This window comes from Antedon bifida, chromosome 9 (genome assembly GCF_963402885.1).
Source record: "Antedon bifida chromosome 9, ecAntBifi1.1, whole genome shotgun sequence".
NCBI classification, from domain to species: domain Eukaryota; kingdom Metazoa; phylum Echinodermata; class Crinoidea; order Comatulida; family Antedonidae; genus Antedon; species Antedon bifida.
Window position 1 is genome coordinate 11,530,679 of NC_136234.1, and position 26,808 is coordinate 11,557,486.

At 31.4% G+C, this 26,808-nt stretch overlaps 2 protein-coding genes and 1 long non-coding RNA gene across 3 annotated transcripts in view; all 3 read left to right on the plus strand.

Moving 5' to 3' along the window:
- LOC144852740 (SRA stem-loop-interacting RNA-binding protein, mitochondrial-like) overlaps positions 1 to 26,808 on the plus strand; it is a 204,474-nt gene that overhangs the window by 34,870 nt on the left and 142,796 nt on the right. The gene's annotated exons all lie outside the window — the stretch shown is intronic.
- On the plus strand, positions 12,544 to 13,721 carry LOC144851887 (uncharacterized). Its single transcript, XR_013614241.1, has 2 exons — positions 12,544 to 13,455; positions 13,498 to 13,721. It is a non-coding gene; the product is annotated as an uncharacterized LOC144851887 (long non-coding RNA).
- LOC144852951 (G-protein coupled receptor GRL101-like) lies at positions 17,159 to 18,145 on the plus strand. Its single transcript, XM_078711005.1, has one exon. It carries the CDS (start codon positions 17,159 to 17,161, stop codon positions 18,143 to 18,145), a length of 987 nt encoding a protein of 328 aa, XP_078567131.1.

Genomic DNA, 26,808 nt, shown 5'->3' on the forward strand with positions numbered 1-26,808 from the left:
GATGGCTAGATGACCACTTTCAAATGCGTCAACAATTTTGTTTGTTAAGTCAATGAGAGCCATGGGTGTGTTGTGACCTTTTCTAAAGCCATATTGATTTTTGTGAAGAATGTCATGTTTTGAGATAAATGAAAATGTACGATCGTAGATTACCCTTTCTAAAGCTTTAGAGAAAATTGAGAGGACAGAGATGGGGCGATAGTTAGAGAAATCAGATTTGCTTCCAGATTTGTAGATAGGGGTAACGCGCGCAAACTTCATCCTGTCTGGGAAAACACCCTTTAATAAAGCAAGATTAAAAATATGGGTAAGTGGAAAAGAAATGAGATCGGCAATATGTTTGATGGGCTTGGTTTGGAAATCATCAATACCGGGTGATTTGTTGTTTTTAAAGGTAGAAATGATTTTAAAAACTTCGGCCTCATTGACTGGAGTAAAGAATATTGAGTTAGGGGTAGGGTTGGGTAAAAAGTCTTTAAATGATCTGTTACTATTGGGAATTTTATTAGCAAGTGAAGGGCCGACTTCAGCAAAATATTTGTTAAAGGCATTTGAAATTATATTGGAATCATTGGTCAACTCACCTTGAAAATTGAAAGAAGTATTTGTATGTGTATTATTTGATTTATTGAGCAGGGAATTAATTGATTTCCAAGTTGCCTTAATATCATTTTTGTGTTTGAGAAACGTTTTGTGAAAATGATTTTTTTTTGCAGCTTTAATTGTAGTATTTAATTTATTACGGAATTGTTTAAAGGCTGTTTCATTTTTTTGGGTGGGACAATGGATAAATTTAGAGTACAGTTTATGTTTGTGTTTAATTGAATTAAGTAGGCCATTAGACATCCATGACTTTAATTTATTTTTTTTTTTTTCGTTTTTGAGGAGAGGAAAGTGTTTATCATATATTGATTTTAATATAAGTTCAAAGTGTGAATAAGCCTTATTTGGGTCATCAGTGTTAATAACATCAATCCACTGTTGGGTGGAAATTTCAAGACGAAAGTTTGCCAGTGAAGTAAGGTTAAATTTTCTAAAAGTATAGTTTTTATTAGGATTAAGATTAGGGAAGGAAGCGTTGAGAAGAGAAATATTGAAGACAGGAAGATGATCGGAAATGTCGCTATAAAGTAGACCACTTGTGTTTTGGTATTCAATCTGATTAGTAAAAATGTTGTCTAATAAAGTGGCAGAAGTTTTACTGATACGGGAAGGTCTATGGATACAAGGAAGGTAATTATTACTGAAAAGCGAGTTGATAAAATCACGAGCATTGTTGTCAGTATCGTATTTAAGGATATCGATGTTGAAATCTCCAAGAATGTAGACAATCTTGTTTTCTGTTGATAAAGAGGAAAGTACAGAGTCAAGTTCATTAGTAAATTGTTTAGGATCAAGGGAAGGCGGTCTATAAATGGTTCCAACAAGAATATTTTTAAGGTTGGGTCTAACAATTTCAATAAAGATAGATTCAGAAGTAGAGGGTTGCAGAGTTAGATCATTTCTAAGGAAAAATTCAAGGCCATCACGGATATATAAGGCAACCCCACCACCGTCTTTATGAGTTCTGTGGTTGGAAACAAAATGATAATTGGGTAGTTGGACTAAAGGGTTGTCATGTTTGAGCCATGTTTCGCTAACACCAATAATATCAAATTGGTGATTAACTATTTCAAGAAGTTGTTTGATTTGGTCAAGATTTTTTAAAATGCTTCTTGAGTTAAAATGGATAGTGGAAAAGCATTCGTGAGATTTAATATTGGTCGGGAACTGACTGGGATTGTAATATTTAGAGAGGTTTTGGTCATTAAAAAAAAAAAGTGAGTATCCGGATCCACATTTGTAGTAAAATTATCAGATCTGTTGGAAAAATGGGAAAAAAAATTGTTAGATAGTCGGTCAAAGTTTGGGTCAGAAGACATAAAAAATATATAATATAAAAAATAAAAATCAATATAAATCAATATAAAAAACAATTGAAGTATGTAGATAATATACAACACATTTATGATTGAAACAATTCAATCAAGAATCAATAATTGCAGAAAAATATGAGTTAAAAGTTAGGTATTCAAAAATAGATGATAAAGAGAAAATAAATTCAGAATAAATGATAAGCAATGATAAATTAAGTTAATCGCCAGGTAAAAATAAATTGAAGGTAAAAAAGTTCAATAGTAAATGATATGTGAAAACAGAAATAAATACAGAGTAAAATCAAACAATGTATTTAGTTAGGCAATCAGTTAATGATAATTGAAAGCCATTACATAATTATTATGTTGCATGAAATATGAAAATGTCATTAAGTAATTATGCAGCAATATGGCAATAGCGGCATAGTTAATTGTAAGGAATGGCAACAGCGTATAGTTAAGATGTGTTCAAGCAAAAACGATGATAAGTTAAATAGATAAGAATTATTGAAAATAATGCTCAATTAAATGATAACGAATAGTCTCAATGTTCAGCAACAATTGGACTGGATGCAGTAGTTAATTTGATGAGATAATTTGATTAAGAACAGAGGAAAGTACAGTACTTATCTCTTAGTTGATACATTTCACAGAAGGCGGAGGAGATCAGATTCAGATTTGACGATGACTTTCTGTTTGTTTTTCTTCAATAGACAGTAAATGTTACCGTCTATGGACCAAGCAGATTCAAATTGCTGAGGGATTCGTATCCCGCTGGTTAATTTCGGACATTAATAAGAATATTTATAAGCGACAATTTGGTAGCCAAAAAGGTTTCTCTACCAGCCATTATTTAATTGATTTATTGAATGTATTTTTGTCTGGTAGTAACACACCTAAGTCCTTGGGGAGGCTGGTTTTGACCGACTTCTCTAAGGCCTTTGACAATGTGGACCACAATATTGCTGTGAGTGAGCAAGCTAGTTAAATTAGGATGTAGACCAGAAATAATACCTTGGATCATAAGTTTTGTTTCAGAACGTACACAAAAAGTGAGGTATAACTCCGTCTTGTCTAATAGTGTTCAATTAAACTGTGGTGTTCCCCAAGGAATCCGACTAAGACCCATCATTTTCCTTGCAATAATAAACGATGCAGTGTTGAATAGTAATCTAAAAGTATGTAAATACGTTGATGATTTAGGCATCGGTGAAGTGGTTAAAAGAAACAATTATTCTAATATGCAACAAACAGTTAATGATTTTTGTATATGGTCAAAAGAAAATCAGCTCAATCTCAATGTTGATAAATGTAAAATGATGTACTTCTCGTTTCAAAATGTACTTCCTGTCATCGATCCCATTGTAATTGACGACCGACAACTGGAATGTGTCACTGAAGTGAATATCTTAGGTTTCTGGGTTTAAAGCAACCTTAAATGGAATAAAAATGACCTCTCGGTTACATTGATATGCAAATTGGTTATTATCCATAAAATCATTACATTCAAACATTTCGTAAAATAATGATATGCATTTATAATTAAGAAATCAACCTTTGTATTAGAATTCAAATAAGTTCACAAACTTGGCCCAGAAAGTCCAGAGGAGAGTTTGTCCAGATGTTTTAAAAGTCCATTTAGTTTATAATTGAACCCTAAAGAAAACACTTAGCTTAACCTTACGACCTCTCCCATCGTTAAACCAGGAGAGATTGACACTATTTAAGTACAGATTTGACAGTGTTATCCATCATTGAAATACCTTATTATACCGTTAATCACTTCTACTTAAACACCCGTGGATCAACTTAGGACCAATCATTAGCTCCATAAATGATGTAATTGACATATGCTAATGAACTGAGCCAATATACCCCCAAGTTTCAGAAGAGCCCAGACACACCTCACAGCCACTTCCTCAGAAGCAGATCTACACTCACATCTCACCGACAGCCTCACCCAATCCTCTGTTCCTTATACTTATAGTTGTATATTGTACTGAATCATTATTGTATCATCAAGTATTATTGAATAAACAATATATGTGTTACTACAGTCAAGCGAGTAGAGTCTTCATTACAAGTCAGTACCTCACAACATACTATATTACATGGTGGAAGACCCGAACTTTATAAGGAACAGAGTGAGCAAACCAAAATTTAAAAGAAAATTAACAAGAAGACAAGAAGCAGAAAATAAAAGCAAGAGATAATTTCTTGAAACAAGAGACGAAGACAACCAGGTATTTGTTTGAAAGGAGAAAACCAGAAATTTATTTTTACACAAAGACAAGCTGAAATTTATATTTGAATGAGAGAAGCAGAATTTTTTTTTAAGTAAGCATTTAACTGAATCGAGACAAGCAGAATTTTTTCCAAGTAAGCATTTTAACCGGATCGAGACAAGCAGAATTTTTTTCAAATTTGTATTTTAACTGGATCGAGACAAGCAGAATTTTTAAATTTCGTATAACCGTTGGATGAAGATAAAGAAGATAATCAAGGTTTTTGAGATGACAACATTTAAAGTTGAGGTCATAGGTCAAAAGTCCTACTTACGGTCAGTTTTCACAAAAAACTTGTATTAATGTGAATATAAAAATTCATGAAATTATGTCAAAGGTCAAACATATCATTTCCGATCATTTTCGGCCGAACTTTTGCATTACCATGAATATAAATGTTTGTATTCTGCATAATTTGAGACTAAAATAAAGTTTCTATGACAACCGGTTTTTGAGATATGGACATCATTTGAAAGCACTTAAATATGTGGTTATGTTTTCACGGTGCACAATAAAAAATTACGCGGTCTACGCACGATTTAACGAAATCACGTTTGTAATCATATCTTCACAACCATGAATCACTATTAAATAAAATTTGGTACTCATAAATTTCAGGGCATAAATCATATGGCAATACAATTACGTGCGTAGCGCATGTAACGCATGCGTACGCGCGCTTAAAATTTTCAAAATTTATTTTCGATGAAATAAGAGTACGTTTCAGGCAATTTTAAGCGTTTACAAAATTTCCATGAGTGCGCAGATTTTTGCGCGCGCACTGCGCGTTAAATGTTATTTCGCACTCTTTTTGCCCGATTTCTGTTTTCTTGTCTTACTTTTCAACTCGAAATTACCTTATACGAGCACGTCAAAAGTGACAGACTACGCACGTGTAAATTAAAAAATATAAATGTTTTTAAACATTTCAACATTTTTAAACATGTTCAGTAATTTCGGTCAGTTGGTAGGTTGGTCGGTCGGTCGGTAAACACTAATGAGCACGCGACTGCAGCCATCTATATGGCCTTGTTTAAAATAGAGAACTTATATGAAAAGGCAAGATATTTTTAGTTAAGCGTAACATAAATAGAGCTATCTGAAGCTTATTCAAATCATAAATGTTTAGAACGTTAAGCTTATAAAAAAGTACTGTAATTTGGAATGTGATCTATAAGATTGCCCTGCACAAATACGTAAAGCACGTTCTTGTAATTTAAACAAGCAGTCGATATGTGTATTCGCGATCATTAATAAACCATAGGCACAATGTGTCAAACTTATCTAAAGTAACGGCCCAACTTAAATTAATATATGAAAGATAAGGTAAAACTAAGACATTGTATGATGTGAGTAGGATTTATTGAGGGAGTAGATGTTTAAGTTTATTAATTATGCCTATGTTTCTAGCGATCAAGCTACTGATTATGCTCGCTTCGCTTGTTGCATATCTTCCCCTCCCCCGACTCCCAATCACCCACCCTCTTGTCGGAACGATCCTGGTACCCCCGCTTATTTGTAATTTTTACTTTTGCATTCTTTTTTTAAAGGTATTTGTACGAGGGCCAAATAGTTACATTGTCAGCCAATGCATTTGCTGATTTGACAGCATTGAAAATACTGTGAGTCTATTAAGTAACCATTTTAAAATAATTTAAACGGCCCCTTGGTCCCACCTGGGGCCCCCTGACATGCACCAGCCAGGTGATGATGCTCGCTTCTTGAAATTAAGTTTTTAAAATCAAATTATGTTTTCAAATTAAAAATTATAACACTTCTCACTTCTCTAAAGTTTTTGGAAAAGTAGTTCCAGTTTACTTGAGACTCAGTACTAGACCACAAATTGTCTCCTATCCTTTAACACTAGGTCATTAGAAAGCCGGATTGGTCAGTTGTAGCATGGTGAACCAGGTCAAAAGTTATAGACGTTTTTGTTTTCAGGATAAGAAAATGTTTCGAACATGTCTACTTTCTTTCTTTCTTTCTTTCTTTTATTTCAATATAAACAATGGCCTCCGACCCATTTCACATAATATAATTATTTTCGGACATACAGGTGTTTCTCTTTTTATAAGCTTTACATAAATAGGTTGCAAAAAACTTATTTTTTGGGGTTTCATTGTTTACAAAAATATTTTGTAACATGTATACATTTAAATCAGACATATATTTTGTCCTAATGTTTTTATAAAAGGACAGTAAAACAGAAATAATGCTTTTCATCTTCTAAACTTAATTGATCACAAAACATACATATTCTAGACTCTCGGTTAATTTTTAAATGTCGCCCCTTTTCAATCAACAGATTATGGCACGATAATCTAAAGCGTGATATTAGTGTTCTATACTTAAAACTTAAATCATAAACATAAGGTTCGTAAAAATGGTCAAACTTAATATTTTTATAAAAATTGAGACGTGTATTATTTGATGTCTGCAATGCAACATTCCTAATTCTTTGTGAGATAATAGGTAAAATGTTTTTATTGATTAAACTATTCCACATATAACCACAACCGAAATTATCCAGTTTTATTTCGAACGCCGAACAGTTTTTTCCATTTTCCGCCCACGATCTTTGAGTTTGGTAGCATATACTTGGTAATCTATTACTTTATATTAATTTTTATCCAATACTTGATCATTCTCAATATTTGAGAGTAATTAATCGGAAATCTACCTAGATCATTACGCGCACCTTCGTTTGGGCATGGCTTTGGGACGTTCAGAACAAATTTACAGTGTTTTATGTGTACATTTTCAATACATTTACATTCATTTCCCCCCAAAGTTCACTACCGTACAATAGTATTGGAACGACTTGTCTATCAAAAAGTTCAGACTGTATTTTTGCAGACGAAAAGCCCAAATTTAACATTTTACTTCTCACATTGAACATAAATGTTTTCCCCTTTTCCGCCTGTTTGATTTTCAACGTGTTCCAATCCCCCTTATTGTTAAAATAAAAGCCTAAATATTTATATTCTTTTACTATTTCTATATTGACATCATTAATGTACCATTTTCATCCCCTCCAGTAGTTCCACCATTTCGGAACACCATAGCTTTAGTTTTTAACTTATTTATTTCTAACTTATTTACATTGAAATATTTTACAAGACAATTTATTTGCTTTTGTAGACAAACTTTAGAATAGGAAAACAAAACTAGATCATCTGCAAATAATAAGTGTGAAATTACATTGTTATCAATTGAACAGTTGTGATTATTTTCTTTCAGTAAGGTGTCTTTAAAATCATATAAAAAAGACTAGTGAAAAGAAGTGGAGAGAGGAGACATCCTTGCTTTAATCCTATATTACATTCTATTGCATTCTGCTTTCTAATATTTTAACAAAAACTTTACTAAAAATGGATAATAGCGTAATTAGGCGATAGTTTGCTGGATTTTACCGGTCCTTGTCTGTGTATTTAAATATTTTATTGAATACAATTGTAATACAGTCGATGATGCTTATTGGTAAACGTTTAAGGATATTTGGGGTAATTCCATCTATTTCTGGTGCTTTGTTATTTTTAAGCTGTTTATGCTTTTTATTACTTTATTCTGTGTTATAGGAATTTGTAATGTATTTGTTTCTTCGTCTTCTATTGTTTCAGATAGATCTTTTGGTTTAAATTGTTTTGTATAGTCAATTGCTTGAATATTGTTTGGAAGTAATTTATCTACTGTTTGCATGTTATTTTATTTTTATCTATTTCGTTAAATATTTTCCAAAAATTCCTTTCCATTTTTATGTAAGTTGTCTATAATAGTCTTTTCTTTTTGCTTTTCGTACTTTAGTTTCTTTTTTCTAAGTAATTCTTTATATTTTCTTTCTATGTTCGGCATATATTTGGAACTTTGCATCTTCTCTAAATTGTCTAAACGTTTTAAGTGCCTGTCGTAATTGTGTACGTAACGTTTTACATTCGTTATCAAACTATTGATTATTATGTTTTGTATCCGTGTATGTATTTCTTCTATCATCGTCTAGTGTTATCTTCTCATCTCAGATATATTTAGGACATGTTTAACGTATTTTGTATGTTGTATTACTATATTAGTTTTTAGCTCATGTTTAAAGTTGAATTCTATTGGAATGTGGTCAGATTCACATCTATTGCTAATATTAAAATGCTTAAAGAAATTTTCCAGTAATAACTTTTCACTTGTAATTACATTATCATTTACACTTTTGCATTGATGGCCTATAAACGTGAAGAATCCTATTCCATTTTCTTTTCCAACCCTACTATTTAGAATTTGCATTTTAAAAGTCTAGTAATTTCATTCCATAAGAGTTTGTAATTTTATCCATAGATATTCGTTTAGATGTGTATGCTACTTTAACATAGAAATATTTTGGGATCATCTTACTTTAAAATGTCAATGCCGACGATGCTTCAAAAACTAAAAAAAAAATAAAAATAACATAACATTGTAGGTAATTAATTAGGCATAACAATACAGAAATATAATATAATAATAATAATAATACAGAGATAAATTTAAAAAAAACACCATAAAATAACTTTTTTTCTGTGAGTTCGTGTCGTCCAGCGGAAATGTATTGAAATAACGATATTTCGTAGTAATTTGTATTTTGTAGTAAATATTTATCACATTAATATAATGGATATTGTATTCTACGTTTGCATTCTTTCTTTAAAGGGATTTGAGCTCTAACCAAATAGGTACATTGCCAGCCAATGCATTTGCTGATTTGACAGCATTGGAAGAACTGTAAGTATAATAAGTTAACTTATTTTATTCATTAAAATGGCCTGAACGTTATTCCTCCCCTGGACCCCCAACTGTGACCCTAGCACCAATCAAGACAGTGGTGATGCTCGCTTCGCTTGTTGCATATCAGCCCCGCCCCCTGTCGGGATGATCCTTTTGCCAGGTAACGGGACGATTCGGCCCTGAGAAGATTCGGCCCGGGACGATTCGACCCTGGGACGATTTCACCAACCCTATTGGGACTATTCGGCCCGGGACGATTCGGCCCTGAGACGATTCGGCACACCTACATTTATCGGCTTTGATATGCATTTATAAGCATAAAATAAGCTTTTTTCCCCAAACTTTATTTTCAGAGAGACTATGGGGTAGCACTACTAGGGATAAAGATGCAATAAAGCAAACGTTTTGAAAACATTGTCGAAAATAATCATTTTTTAGTCACGCGAACGATGTAAACAAGTTACGCCCTCTGTTGGCCGCTTGGCGAATGCACGAAATAAACAAGGTTTTCGAAGTAATAAATTGAATATAAAATTACGTTTTTTTAGTAATTTATTATATATATTATATCAACTTTGTCAATATCAATAAAATACGGATTGTTAAACACCTTTAAAAACTTGATAAATAAAAAAAAAATGAATATGAATTTGGTCTAAAGTGAGACGTTTCGGCCCACAAAGTGGGATGTTTCGGCCAAGCCAGCCAATGTATTTGCTGATTTGACAGCATTGAAAATACTGTGAGTATATTACTTAAGTTATTTATTTTTACAATTTGTCCTAATGTATTATTATATATGTAATATTAACAATGCCAAGTGAGTGAACAGACGTGGATAGTTTGCTCCGTCTAAATATATAATAAATACATGCTACACTAATACAACGTTGGACAAATAAACCGTAAAAAAACTGTAAGTGCATTTAACTAACTGAATCTGACTTTAATAGAGAAATCAAGCACTCAAAATGGGGGAAAAAAAGCCAACAGACGTAGGCGCAAAATCACAGGAGTCGCCCCCGGTGCTTGAAGCAGCCGACGCGCCCAGCACGGAAGCACTGAGGCGCGAAATTCAAAAAACATCAGACGTAGGCCAACAATCACCGTCATCACTAAAAAGCAGTACATATATGTCATCGATGATCTCTGTGAAGCGGACCTAATTAAAAAACGAAGCCTAAAAGACACAATGGCCATAGCTTATAGAGAGGGGAAAAGGCCGTCCTTCAGAAATGGCAACTTGTACATAAACGGAAGTTTCCACTCTTAGGCAGCGCAGTCAAGTCAAACCTAACGTTATTATTATTATTTTATAACTAACATCACTTATTTAGTAGCTTTTTCTCCACATAATAATTTAAAAGATATTTTCTTTTTATCACATTCGGTTAAACGTAGACGAGAGTAGACTCTGATACCATTGTTTATTAAATAACTGTTTTTTGTTAACTTTTCCTTGCAGATTACAAATGCAACACTTTTTAAAAATTTACTTCATTAGAAGTTTGGAATATTTTAATTTACATATTAAAGGCATATTACCATTTTTTTCTATTTTCGTCGTTTATTTTTATTATATATGTATATGTATTTATTACTTGTTGTGCATGGCAATATACGAATATATGAATATATTATGTCCCTTGAGACAAAACAAACACTATGTTTTCTAAAAACAATTGCTTATTAATATGATTTGTATTGTATGTAGAAACGCCCTCATGAGTGGCGATATTAATCTAAACAGATGTGCATTATGTAATGGGTACGCACATGCCCAATGTTCTTCCATAGATCCAGAATGGTACTGTACGTCATGTAATATTTCTCTACTTCCGTTTAATCATATACTCAATGATGATGAGTTTTTACATGAAATAAAACAATTTCACGTAAACCAATTTCTTGATTTTGACCATCTAAATTCATTAAGTATTAACCCTTTTGACGTAAATACATCCATTCCTTCTACATGTAGATATCATCTCAGCGATAACTTTAATAGTTCCATTGAAAATATTAATAACAATTTTAGTTTTATTCATTTTAATTCACGTAGCCTGGTAAAAAACTTTACTGAAATAACTGAATATCTTGAAACTCTTAATCACAAATTTAATATATTATGTTTCACTGAGACCTGGTTTAGTTCAAATACTGTACATACTTTATATAACATTCCTGGTTATACATTAATTCATTGTGATAGAGTAGATAAGAAAGGTGGTGGCGTCTGTCTTTATATTATGGATGATATTAATTTTAGAATGAGAGATGATTTGAGTTCTTTAATTAATAATGAAGCTGAAAATATCTGTATTGAAATAGAATTAAAACCAAAAAATTATATTTTCTCAGTAATATACCGACCACCAGAAAAATCCATAAAAACTTTTAATGAAAACATATCACTATTATTTGAAGTAATCAACACAGAAAAAAAAAGTTTTTATGCTTGTGGAGATTTTAATATTGATTTGCTTAAATTCAGTTCCCAATCACTAACATCAGATTTTTTAAATTGTATATATTCAGCTAATTTATTTCCCATAATAGACAGACCCACCCGTCTCACCCGTACATCTGCTACGTTAATTGACCATATCTACTCTAACAATTTTCATGAAAATATTTTTTCGGGATTACTGTATTGTGACATTACTGACCATTTACCTATATTTTTTATTTCTCATACATCCAAACCGTCTAATGAAATGAATGACCAAAAATATATATTTAAAAGAGTAATCAATGACACAACCACCTCATCACTAGGCATTGAATTACTAAATACTGACTGGTCAGAAATAATTTCGATTACAGATGAAGCTTATAATTCTTTTCACACTAAATTTATGAACATTTATGACAAACACATTAAAATATGTAAAAAATAAATAAATTTTCGCAAGCAAAACAAACCATGGATAACAAATGGCATTATCAACTCCATAAATAAACGAAATAAACTATATAAAAGATACATACAGTCTGGTAAAGCCACTGATAAAACTAAATATACTGATTATAGAAACAAATTAACTAATCTAATAAGAATAGCACGTAGTATACATTACAAAAAGCAATTTGACACACATAAAAATGATATTAAGAAAAAATGGCAAACTATAAATTCAGCTCTTGGCAGAAATATAAAAAGTAAACTTCCAACATATTTTTTAGAAAACAACATAAAAATTGATGACGAAATTCAAATTGCTAATAAATGTAATAAATATTTTGTTGATACTGGCCATACACTTTCACAATCAATTAACTCATCTCATTCAAACTTTTCAACATATTTAAATCAACCCAACAATCACTCCATGTTCCTTTCACCAATCACTGAAAGAGACATAATTAATGCAACCGAAGAGCTCAAAAATAATAAAAGTCCTGGTGTAGATGAAATACATTCTAACGTTATTAAACAAATTTCTCCGTTTATTTCTAAAACTTTATGTCACATCTTTAACCTTTCATTTAAATGTGGGAAATTTCCTAATGCGCTAAAAGTTGCCAAAGTTGTGCCTATTTTTAAAAAAGATGACCCCCATAAATTTTTATTATTACTATTATTACTTCCATGTTTTTCAAAAATATTTGAAAAGCTAATATATGCTCGTCTAATTTCTTTTTTCACAAAACATAATATTATATACAACAATCAATATGGCTTTCGAAAATCACATTCCACAGATCTCGCACTTCTCCACTTATATGGAAGAATAACTAAATCACTTGCAAACAAGCACCATACTATCGGTATTTTTTTAGATTTGTCAAAAGCATTTGACACCATAAATCATAACATTATTATTTCTAAATTATCGAATTATGGTGTCAGAGGTCTTCCACTACTACTTTTAAAAGACTACTTATCATTTCGCCAACAATATACATCAATAAACTCAACCAATTCTCAACTCTTGCATGTTACCTGTGGGGTACCACAAGGGTCAATCCTTGGCCCACTACTCTTTTTAATTTACGTTAATGATCTTCCAAATGTTTCAAAATTATTTAATTTTATCTTATTTGCAGATGACACAAATGTTATTATTTCTCACGAAAACAAAAATAATCTTGTATCTATAATTAATAATGAACTTAACAAAGTGTCTCTTTGGTTTAAAGCAAATAAGTTATCACTGAATATTTCAAAAACAAATTATATTTATTTTAATATTAATAAAAAAAGTAACAAACAGCTAACAGAGCAATTATATATCAATGGTAACCAAATAAAGAGAACAGAAAACTTAAAATTTCTTGGAGTCACTATTGACTCGGAACTAAATTGGAAACCTCACATAACATATTTAACTAAAATAATCTCGAGAAACGTTGGAATATTAAGTAAATTGAAGTACATACTTCCTTTAAACATCTTATTTTCCCTGTATAATACTCTTATTTTACCCTATCTATCATACTGCAATGTTGCTTGGGCTACAACTGTAGATAAATTTACTGGATGCTGCCCCTGGACAGGTTCTGTTAACACGAAAATTAATTCTCTCTTTAAATTACAAAAAAAGGCTATCAGAATCTGTTCGGGAGCACCTCCAAAATCTCACACTAAACCACTTTTTTATTCTCTCAATACTTTAAATATATTTGATATAAATAAACTCCAAACAGCTTTATTCATGTTCCGCCTAAATCATAATAAATTACCAACTCAATTTTACTCCTATTTTCAAAATTTTAATCATTCTTACAACACCAGATCTTCAACTGCAAAAAATCTAATATACGAAAAGCATACCATATTACTTAGAAGAACATCTTTTATTTACAATGGACCGTATATATGGAACAACTTACCGCTCAATCTAAAAGCAATAACCATCATAAATACATTTAAAACAAAATACAAACAAACACTTATTTCAAACTATTTAGAACATTAGTAATTCACAATTGCCTTAAGACTGTTTTTTTTCTTTTTTGTGCCTTTTTGTTTAATTTTATTTGTCAATTTGACGAAAGAAAGAAGTTTTTTTTTTGTTCTCTCACTTAAATTAAATAATTAAATATATTACTTATCTGGAGGACCAAACTTAAAGCCTTGGCTTAATGCGTCCTCCTCACACAATTGTATTTATTAATTTATGTTTCTGTTCATATTGTATTATATTGTGTGAAACAATAAACTTGAAACTTGAATAAACTTGAATATCGCTTTTAATCAGCAGATTGTCCCAAAGATCTTAAAAAACGTAGCACTGTGTAAATTATATATAAATCATACTGTAAATTATAGAAACAGTGCTCATATGTTTTGGAATGTCAGCTGTTATGTAACAATGCTTTCTTTCTGTGCCGGCAGGCGGACACGAGTTCGTTGCGTTTGTTTAATGTCGATAATTCAGGGTGGCGGATGATAAATAATTTCTCTTTGAGGCAGAGGTTGCATTTTTTTTTTTTTTGTGGTAGTACAACCCACCGTTCAGCAAAAACGTCAGCACAAACATTGGACAGAAATTCCTATCCCTAGTAGACAAACATTTTCCAAAAGATAACAAACTAAGAAAAATCTTCAACCGAAACACCATCAAGATTAGCTACAGTAGTATGAACAATATGAAACAGATAATAGACAGTCACAACAAGAGAATACTCAACCAGCCCGAAACAACATCCATGGAAAACACGCATTATCCATTATATTAATGTGATAAATATTTACTACAAAATACAAATTACTACGAAATATCGTTATTTCAATACATTTCCGCTGGACGACACGAACTCACAGAAAAAAAGTTATTTTATGGTGTTTTTTTAAATTTATCTCTGTATTATTATTATTATTATTATATTATATTTCTGTATTGTTATGCCTAATTAATTACCTACAATGTTATGTTATTTTTATTTTTTTTTTTTAGTTTTTGAAGCATCGTCGGCATTGACATTTTAAAGTAAGATGATCCCAAAATATTTCTATGTTAAAGTAGCATACACATCTAAACGAATATCTATGGATAAAATTACAAACTCTTATGGAATGAAATTACTAGACTTTTAAAATGCAAATTCTAAATAGTAGGGTTGGAAAAGAAAATGGAATAGGATTCTTCACGTTTATAGGCCATCAATGCAAAAGTGTAAATGATAATGTAATTGCAAGTGAAAAGTTATTACTGGAAAATTTCTTTAAGCATTGTAAACAATATCATTTTTGGCCGCAAAGCATTTAGACATTTTAATTAAATGTTGCAAACCTGATGCAGAAGGTGATATAATCACCATGTCATCTGCATACGATAGGTTGTTAAATTTAATATTATTTAACTCACACCCTTCTTTGCTGTTGCTAAGCTTAATGATAAGATCATTTATTTACAAATTATACAGATGGGGAGACATCACTCCTCCCTGTCTAACACCAATTGATACATGAAAGGGCTCCGAAAAAGATTTGCCCCATTTAACAATAAAACAAAAATACAAGTTTCTGTACCATGGTTAGATTTAAAGGCAAATTGTCTGTCATCAGAAGTTATAGTATCACCAGATAATTCGAAAAGAACATATTCTAAAACCTTAGATATTACACAGGCTAGGGCAATCGGTCTATAATTATCCTTACTTGTAATGTCGCCTGACTTAGATTTTACGATAGGTACAAGAATGACATCAGTCATGCCTCTTGGGACCGTACCGTATTTTAAACAATTTATGAAATCAGGCAACATAATTATACCAAGCAAATGTTAAAGTATTTTTTTAATTAGAATACGTAACCCTTCTTTAAAATGGTGTCCATTTGCTGTCCCGTCCGCATTATTTTTTTCCTATTAGGTTACGGTAGAAACTATAGAGGGCCTGAATCCACACATGCATATTCTCTTTCTATCTCTTTTTATCATAATTAACCTTTATAGAACGCACATTTAAGATAAGAAATGATCTGGTTTATATGTTTTTAAAGTTATATTGTTTAAAGGTTTGCATGGCGAAATCAAATGAGGACGATCAAAGCACATTGATCAAAAGAGAATTTTTAAAAATGTAAAAATGCAAAAATATTCAGACATCGAATTAAGTTTAATTATTTAGAAAATTATCATTCATAAATGTATTATTATGCCAATTTTACCTAATTTGTATCAATTTTTATTTTGTTATTTTTTTATATGTTTTGTTGGGTCTTTCTGAGACAGGCCTTGGCCTCTAAGTCTGATCCTAATTAATGAAATCTTTATTTGTTTATATTGTTTACATTGTTTAAGTTTTCAATAATTCATGGAGTTTATAACTCCATGATTAATTGAATAAATGTGAAATGAAATGAAACGTGGAGAAACTCGACAACAGTCCTTTTGAGAACTAATATACGTGGTGTACCGCAAACTTTATATCAACAAGTTATATATATGCATTATGTTTACAAAACGTCAACAATTGCAGGTCTATCGTCTTTAACAACAACATCGAGAGAAAAAGAGTCGCCGATCTGCATTGCGAACGTGCATCAGTGTGCATGAGCTCATGCTTGCATGCATCATGAATATTCATGATGTATACAAGCCCTCTATAGTTTCTGCATTAACCTAATAAAAAGTAATGCGTCCCGTCAGCGACGAATACAATTTTTATAATACATTTTTGTTTTTTACAGTGTTATACGTTTGTTTGACTTATATAATTAACACTGGGAGAATGCAGACATTTATTCTACTTAATCTTTTTTTTTTCTTCTAAGATATGGCTAGTTATATTCTCAAATATTTCCCGTCCGTAACATAAAACAATACTGTCGAATGTCTCTATAAGCTACTCAAGGACTTTTAAACAGCAGAAATTATCTCATTTTTTAGGCACTTTTTAAAGATGATTTTTAAACTTGACAATTAAACTATTTAAAATATTGTATAGGCTTAATCTGTTGTGTCCTTTTATAAATTATATTACTAATCCACAAAACGCCTATAGTCTACACTATCCAATTCAAATGGTACTATTGAATGTATCATAATTTACTTATTATCATGAGTTCCAGTCCGGTTTGCAGTGTATGTTTCCCCTAAAAGATGAAACATTTATTATTATGTTTACCTTTTCTTTTATAGTGAGTCGGATTTGTCATGTTTATGTCCCATTGTGGGTGACATTGATTATTGCTATCCGGACTTCGATCCATTTGCTTCATGTGAAGACTTACTAGGAAGTAAATACATACGGGTATTGATGTGGATTATTGCAATTTCAGCTGTTAGTGGCAATTTAGTCGTTATCATATCACGACAGTGTAAAAAGGATAACAACACAAGTAATGATAACGAAATTAATAAAGTGCAAACCACACTCATCACCAACCTTGCCGTGTCTGACCTGTTAATGGTAGTCTATTTGATTATCATTTTAAGTGTAGATATGCATTATAGAGGGCGATACACACAATTTGAATGGGGTTGGAAAAGGAGTCCTCTTTGCAGTTTTGCTGGTGCAATTGCCACTCTCTCTGGTCAGTCTTCGGTTTTTACATTAATGCTTTTAAGCATCGACCGTGCTATAAACATTGCTTATCCATTTAGTACCATACGTCTTAGTTGCAAAAGTTGTAGAATTATTATCGGAATTGCATGGGTGTGTTGGATTGTGCTCAGCTTTCTCCCAGTAGTAGCAAACGTCTGGTATTACGAAGTGACGTGGAATTATTTCGGAGAAAATTATTATGGAGTAAAGAGTGTGTGCCTTGCACTGCCGTTATCAAAAAGCCATTGGCCAGGCTGGGAATATGCTTTTGCTACCTGTATCGGATTCAACAGTTTAGGTTTTATCATCATCGCTGTGAGTTATGTAATTATTTTCGTGTCTATCAAGCGCTCATCAGCTGGTGCTAACAGAAAACGAAGAAGAAAAAAAGATATCAAACTAGCAGTGAAAATAGGGTTTCTCATTTTCACAGATTTTTGTTGCTGGTTTCCTATTGTATTGATGGCAATTGGTGCTGAACTGGATTGGTGGACACTTCCTGTGGAAATATATGTTTTTTCAGCGATGTTCATCATACCAATTAATTCCTCGGTCAATCCCTATCTATACACAATTATCGACTGTTGCTTTACTTGTTTAAGCAAAGATAAGAAACCAAACGTTGCCAATACCAATCGAACACGACTGGTGGCTGTTAAACAGCTTCAGGAAATGAGACCTAGAAATACTGACAGATAAAACATTTTTAGTTATCATTAAAAGACACGTAAATACTACATACAGTAATCTTTGTTTGCAATATAACTTTCAGCATGGCACCACTGCATATAAACTGTCAATAGCTATACTAAAAAGTAGTTGTGAAGAATTGTTGTAATCGAAAGAAGGAATGTAAACGAACATTTATTTTATATATATATATATTATAACTATAAATACGTTCCTACATTACACTTTTCACTATCATTTTTTTTATTTGCATAGTTAGTATATTTAATCAAATTAGTTACATTTTACACTCTTGTATAGTTACTTTATTTAATCAAATTGTGCATCACTGTAATTTTTTTTTTTTTTTTTTTTTAATAATTACTGACCATTAACTTAGATTTCTTAGATAAAAAACATAAATGTTTGATTGTATATTATTATAAATTGTGATCAAATTGTTAGTTAACGCTCAATGTATGCAGTTTACATACTATTATAAACAATATTGTAAAATGTACATAACATTATTGTTGTATCTGTGGAAAAAGAAATATAATATTTCCAAACTCCACATATGACTGTAATGTAAAAAATAGTAATGAAAAATAATATGCATAGAAAAATGAATAGAAATAGTATATATTTATTATATTTATATTTAGGCCTATTTATTAGAATTAGAAATATAAATGTTAGTTAAAAAGGTTCCTTATAACCTTCTATTAATAGCAGAAAACAAAGATTATCATTCAAGTACAGGTTTTTAAAAGAACAGTTAGACAATTGACGTAAAGATTTTTACCAGGATAGCCGGCCCCAAACAATCACCAATTAAACATGTTTATTTCCGTTCTGGTTATGAAAAAAAAAATGTTTTAGAATTAGTTAATTTTTAAGATTCGTTGCGTAGGTAAGACTCATAGCACATTCTATAATAAAGGGAAATTGCGAAAAAGTGATCGAGTTGATTAATATGTAATCATAATAAACCGATGTGCACGCTAATAATTATCTACGTGTATTCATAGTTTTCCTCAATCAAAGTTAAGCTTATAATTGCTGGCGAATTTATCATTTTAAACGCTAAAAGGTAGTATATTTTTGAGCAGGAATGTATATTTCAATAACTAATCACTGTTTTGATATTTATTTTAGCTGTTACTATAACCTATTGTCCTCCTGAAAAATATATTTTCATTGTTGTTGAATATGAAATTTTTTTTAAATTAATAATTATTTACTTGTAAAATTCAAATGTAATTTAATTTCATTCGCTTTTCTATAAAGTGAATAACTTTTTTTAAGTGATTTTGTTTCATCATTTTCATGTTTTAAGGGTCAATACATCTTTAATATCTTAAGTAATATTTAAACATTTTCGACCGACCGATTAATTAAGTTCAATTATAACATGTCAAATTGATTGATGTCAATAATTATTTTGGCAATATCTAATTGTAATTTACATAAAACTGATTTTCGTCATTCATTAAAATATATGCATACAGTCCTGTGATCAACGTTTCCTTATTCCGAAGGTTTAAGACAAACTTGTTATGCGAATATTATTACTATTGAAGTTAATTATTAATCAGGAATACCTTAGTACAAATTGCTGATATTGTTATACAGGTTTTCAACAATTGTAAATTGTCGGTGTAAAAACAATTATGGTAAATATTACAACTGAAATGACAGCAGACGAAAGATATTCTTCGATTTACAGACGATGTGATCACACTCAAGTGAATGTATGATGCCAAAAAAATCATTCAAGAAGAACAAGTCTTCATTTACGCGCTACCAATTTATTACGTGTTTTGTGCGCTTGCTTGTGTAATGAACATCACTGTAATGGCGTTAATTATTTTAGAAAAATCTGAGAAAGAAACAGAATGTTTTCATAATTTTGCTAGCGTTCTCTGATGTATTGAGCTCTGTTTTTAACATTCTGGTCTTTACACTGATGCCGCTCAAGATCAGATATTACTGTTTGGTGTTTGCAGTATCGCAGTCATTTATCTTTATATCAATTTGTGCGGTTGCTTTTATCGCTATCGATCGCTACATCGCACTCGTTTGGACACCGATGAAATATCATCTTATTGTCACAAAGAAGACTTGTACGATAACCGTTATCATTTTGTTCGTAAGTCACCTAGTTTATGTCAGTACGATGTGCTTATTCATTTTATGTGAACCATGTTTTGTTTTTGGTGTGCTTTTTTACATCATGTTGACCATGTTTCTGTATATCACAATTTACAGAAGTGTTTCCAACTGTAGAAACAGTATCTCTCGGTCGACACACCGAGTAGAAGAGTCCAAAATGATATTGAAAACTTTTTCTATTATGGTATGTATGTTCATTTTCACAGTTGGACTCGCTTCTTTGGTGAATATTTTAAATATCTTTATATGGCCTATATTTAAAGTAACATTGGGGTCTATGCTTCAAATGTATTTTACTTACTGCATGCTGACCATAATTTATCTTGCGAATCCTATATTTTACTGGTTCCGGCTTACTAAATTTAAAAAGGCGTTTAAAGAAACAGTTTGTTTAAAGCATGCTTGAAAGAAACGTTTACTAGTTCCGCCAGCTCACTGAGTTTAAAAAGGCGTTTGAAGGAACGGGTTGTTTAAAGAATGCTTGCAAGAAACGTTTACTAGTTCCGCCGGCTTACTGAATTTAAAAAGGCCTTTGAAAGAACGGGTTGTTTAAAGCATGCTTGAAAGAAACGTTTACTGGTAACTAAATTTGAAAATGCGTTTGAAGAAATGGTTTGTTCTAAGATTAGTTGAAAGAAACATAGAAACAGTTTGTGTTAGATGGGTTGAAGAAACATTTACTGGAGTGGTTCCCCCTTACTGAACTTAAGAAGGCCTTTATTTGTTCTATAAACAAAATTATTTGAAAGAAACATAGAAACAAATTGTATTAGGCTAGATAGGTTGGAAAGAAACATTAACTGTCGTGGTTTTGGCTTACTAAATAAAAAAAAAGACTCTAAAGAAACGAATTGTTTAAATATTGGTTGAAGAAACAATTACTGGTTACAGAATTTAAAAAGTTTGTTAAAGAAACAATTTGTTTAATGTTAGTTGAAAGGAACATGTATCGGTTTCGGCTAACTGAATTTTAAATAAACTTTTTTTAAAATCGGTTAAAGAAACAGACCGATTTAAGATTAATTGAAGAAACGTTTACAGTTTGCGGATGACAATGAACTTTTAAAAGGCGGTTAAAAACAATGCAATAATTGTGTTCGTATTAACAGTTAACACGGTTAATTACATGTGATTCTTGTTTAATAACATCAAATAACAAAATCATAATTGTTTTTAATATCTTGTTATTAGGAATAATTATACTTTGATAATAACAATATGGAAGGCTAATAGCATTAAGCTACAACCAACTTTTTTTAAGTGTATCAGTAAAACATACTATCAAATTATACATTGCTTTTCTGTAAAATATTTATTCTGTAATGAATTAAACATAACAATTTGTTTTAACAGTAAGTTTATGAATATAATAATAGACAATTTTTAAACACTAGTTATTATGTATAAAATCAAAAATATATAGACAAGTACATGCCTTTCTTTTGCTCCCAAACCTGATAGTTTGGTCGATTTCCCTAATGATCGTAATATCTAAACCGTTAATTGGTTTGGTCTACTAGTCATTTTTTTATAGAAGCAATGAAGAAAATCTTGTCCGTCTTTGAACAACATGTGGTTTAAATATATGCTTTTTTTTTTTTTTTTTTCTTTAAAACAATACTGGATTATATATATTGCATTTCGCATTAACTATACGTCACATCCTACACTTTTAAAACAAGAACACACCATCTTACGACTTGAGGTTAGACACAAACGTATCTTGATCATCTAAGTTCATTTTCAAAGTATCTGTCATTCTGTCAAATACATCTCAATTACAACGAAGTATAATAATAATGACACAACAGAAAGACATGACGTTACCGCGCAAGCGTGACACTAGCAAACGCAAGTGCAAAGTATTATGAGATGAAACAAAACAGCTATTGGTATGATTTTTTGAATGTAAGGTATATCACTAAAAATAAGTAGAGATTGAATCCTTAGTTTAAGTCAACTTCTTGTCAAATTGTCACTTACTGCAAACGTGAGTTATTTCTTTCACTGCTCTTCTAAACTCAGAAAGGCGAAACCAGTAAATAATCGGGTTTGCAAGAGAGTTAATCACTAACAAGCAATGATATATATAAAGCGTTAGAATATTTTCCTTATTCGATTCACTAGAAAACCCATACAAAATCTTGATGATATTGTGTAAACAAATTGGTCCACATGTTAGAGTTAGCACACCAACTATTATACAAAACGTTGCTAACATCTTTCGAGATGTGTCTACACTTTGCGTTGAAACTGGAATATTTCTTCTGTGTTTTCGAATGCTTTTGTAAATTAGAATATAAATAGCTGCGTTTACTATCAAGTACAAAGATGTAACAATAGTCAGGCATATAGGACATAACCCAAAACAAATACTAATAACATCTGGCTTACTATTATAACTATAACGGCTAATGAGCATGTCTTCTTATTGACAATAACATGGTATTTCATCGGAGCCCAAACAAGTGCGATATAGCGATCAATAGCAATACAAGAGATTGAACATATTTATATCAACATTACAGCATTCATATAAGTCCATAGGATCCAATAACCATGATGTTTTAGCAATACAAATACGTAAGAGAACAGAACCAGAAGAGATAGCCCGTAGCATCAGCAAAAGCCAGTAGACTTATAAAGACATTCTGTATTTTATGAAGTATTTTAGAAATTATAATCAAAGTCAGGACAAATCCATTGGTGAAAAATGCAAAAATACAAAATGTATAGAGGATTGGTAATGCGTAAATGAAGAACCGATCGGTTTTAAACAGCTCATATGCTTGATCTTGTATATTGCTGGCTCTTTTTTATTTTTACTTTTGGTTTAAGTTTTTTGGAAAGATTTTTAGCGAGAGTTTCTTCCAAGTCACAGTATACTGCAATATTGTTAAAACCTGCCTGCTCTAACAAATAAGCAAACGACTGCAACAAGAATAAGCGATAGTGATTGGTGGATTAACTAATAAACATATATTAACGTAGATTATTTCAACCACGTGTCACAATGTTTACAATTAGGTAATGTGATGCGGAAATACTTTACTTTCGTCATTGTCTCATCGCAAACATTAAGGATATTCGTAAGTTTGGTAGGTGTAGTTAAAGCAATTATTAAAGCACCAAATATCCCCTAACGCTTTTCTAAAATTAGTAAGTCGAAACCAGTAAATGAAAGGATTCGCAATAGAATTTATCATTAACAAACAATAATATATATATATATATATATTGTAAATACAGCTTTCTTGAAATCAGTATTACTACCGCCCTTTAAAACGACAATTAAGTTGTTTACACATAAAGGTGCACATGTTAAAATAAACACGCCTACAATGATACAAAATGTCGTCAACATTTTTGTAGAAGTTAGTCTTGGCAACTGATTGCGCTTGCTGTTCCTACGAATACTTAAGTAAATCGTTATGTATAAAATTGTGTTTATAAACATATACACCAACAACACTATGGATACAATTATATTGGTTACGTATATTGTGAGAAATAAATAAATAATATACAATAAATTGTTATGACCATTAAAACGGCAATTGTGCAGGTTTTCTTGGTGACAATAAGATGGTATTTCATCGGTGCCCAAACGAGTGCGATGTAGCGATCAATAGCGATACAAGAAATCGAACATATTGATACAAAATATGTTCCATTAAATACTTTGAATAGATAGAAATAACCATCATGTTTGTTCAACAATAAAATTTTTGCTACTATTGTTAACATAGGATTAAATGCGTCCGTTAATGCAAGTAAACTTACAAAAACGTTTTGCTTTTTTCGAAGCTTTTTAGAAGAAATAATCAGAATTAAAACAAAGATGTTCGCAAGGAAAGTGATTATACAAAATACGTAGAGAATTGGTAATGCGTAAATATAGAAACGTTCCGTTCTGAGAATCGCAGATGTTTCATCCATCCAAACGTATATTGGTGGTATAGTTGTCATTTTACCATCACATCGTATTTTGTACACATCCAAAACTGCAAGGAATTCACCTATATAAATACAACAGAAAATCGCTTCACATTATGTAGAATTAATTCTAAAATTCAGACCATAGACAGTGTGAGTTCTTCTGTATCAAAATAATTCATAACTATATCATAAAAACGCAAGCGGAGATTTTGTAAGCTATTTTCTCGTTCCTTTTGCAAAGCTGTGTCGTATCTTATAAACCCTTTGTATATGTTACATCTAAATTCCAGATATAATAAAACCATAGATTACGAGAATATTCTTAATACGAAAGGGTCCCAGCAGCTTATCCCGTCCTCAGCCCATGTCCGAGACAAAGTTTTGGTAACCTTGGATCTTCAATAATTAAATTTTTTTGCCAATAGCTTATCACGAACGAGATTTTACAATTTAAGAGTTTTCTACAGAATTACTAGTCATTTAACGAATTCTGGATCCGGATTCCGTAATGTGCGTAGCGTAAATTTGGTAGAAGGTACAAACGAGTTACCACGGTGTAGTACCAACATTGCTGCCGGATGTAACCCCCTACTTTTCCGAAAGATGACATGAGTTTTAAGACCTTATCCGAGAAGAACAACCAGAACAATGGTCGAGGAGTGCCTTGATCCTGTGACGATTGTATACCTCGCTCCTGCCTTAACCGCTCACCAACTTCCAAGCTATGTTTTATCCTTAAAATGTGCAGGAGCATTATTTTTTTCGCTAGATCTCAGTTCTCTTATTAGCTTTTTGATACTGTCACAGTATTGGAGTGATGATACAATTGCAAACAATCTCATTCGATTAACCAAATATACAAAGGACTTAAAAAATATTGAAATAATTACCGTAGTTGATGTATGACGGTTTGAAAACGTAACCGGCTGTCATCAGGTTTGCTCGTTTGTAAACATTCAGAAATATTAGTTCAACTTAAGTTGCTGATAATGTTTACGTGTTAAGTTTTACTATTAGTTTGGACTCACCACACGCATGCGCACACACGCGCAGTTCAAAATTAATTAAGTCGAACCAACGAGCAGTGACAATTTAGATTTTTCTAATTAGTATATACATTACACAAAGAATATTTTAAGAACTATTACAGATTGAATAAACTTCCCATTAAAAGCAGAAATCCTGATATTAAAATGATTACCATCATTAGGTAAATTACTAAAGGAGATCTTCTTATCCCTCGTCCTTACCTTGAAATCTTTAAACTTTCTTTTAGTTTCAATGCTTCCTCTTTCTTGAATTCTCTACCTTTAACATAGGATTAATTGCGTCGGTTAATGCAATTAAACTTACAAAAACGTTTTGCTTCTTTCGGAGCCTTTTAGAAGAGAATATTATCATCAGAATTAAAACGAAGATGTTCAGAAAGAAAGCGATTACACAAAATCCGTAGAGAATTGGTGATGCGTAGTTATAGAAACGTTCCGTATTGAGAATTTCGCATGCTTCATTCATCCAGACGTCGTGGGTTACTGATGGAGTTGTCATCAAATCGTATTTTGCACACAATCATCCAAAACTACAAAGTCAATTCATTTACAACCTATAACAAAAAACCTGTATAGAAACTCTCTAACGACTTCGAGTATAATTTTAAAATGTCTAAACAGGACTCCAAATAATAGAGAATACGTGTATGTACAATGTTACTAGAGAAAATAAGCTGTCGTAATATTTCAGTGATACAATTTCAAACAACCTCGTTCGATTAGACAATATACAAAGAACTTCAAACAAAATGTTGAATGAATTAGTTGTGAAATGAAACCTATCTACAGACCTCTTCGATGAGACATGGTTAAAGAGTGAATGAAGAACTAATGAGACTGAAAAGTAAACAATTAACTATACGACATAGAAAGGAATAAGAGTGACAATATAACTGATGTTGATAAGATTCAATTAGGCTTCCACCTTGAGATCAGGTCACCTTGGATAACCTCAACGATCTAGAATTCATCGCAGTTTTTAAGATGTCAATATCAATACGCATGCGTAAAAGTGGCACTACTGTGCATGCGTATTGGCATTTTAACCTAAAAAAGTATCCAACCAATCAGAAATCATGAATGTTCACTAATGTAAACAGGCGTTAGTAAAATAAAATAAAACAATCGTAACTATTGTATGTGAACTGCCTGTCTGAAACTGAATTGATAATACAGTAACTCATACGCGCTAACTTAGTAATAGGGAGGGTTTTCACCATTACGAATAGGATAACGGAAACGAATACGTTACAAATATTTGTGCGTTTCTGTAAGCCAGTGAAAATCTGTTTCGCATGGCAAAACGAAATTTGACGGCGACAAATTTGAACTAAATTACAGAGCGGATGATAACTTTTAAAACTGCAATTTATATAAATTTCGTCAAATTTATCTCGCATTTACAGTACAAATCGTGATAATAGGTCAAAAGCTAATTTGTTTTATATTTACAAATATGAAATGTTCGTCAGCACGAACACCTGTTTCTGTTCAAGGCTGCTAAATATTTATCCTTGTACTAACATGGCG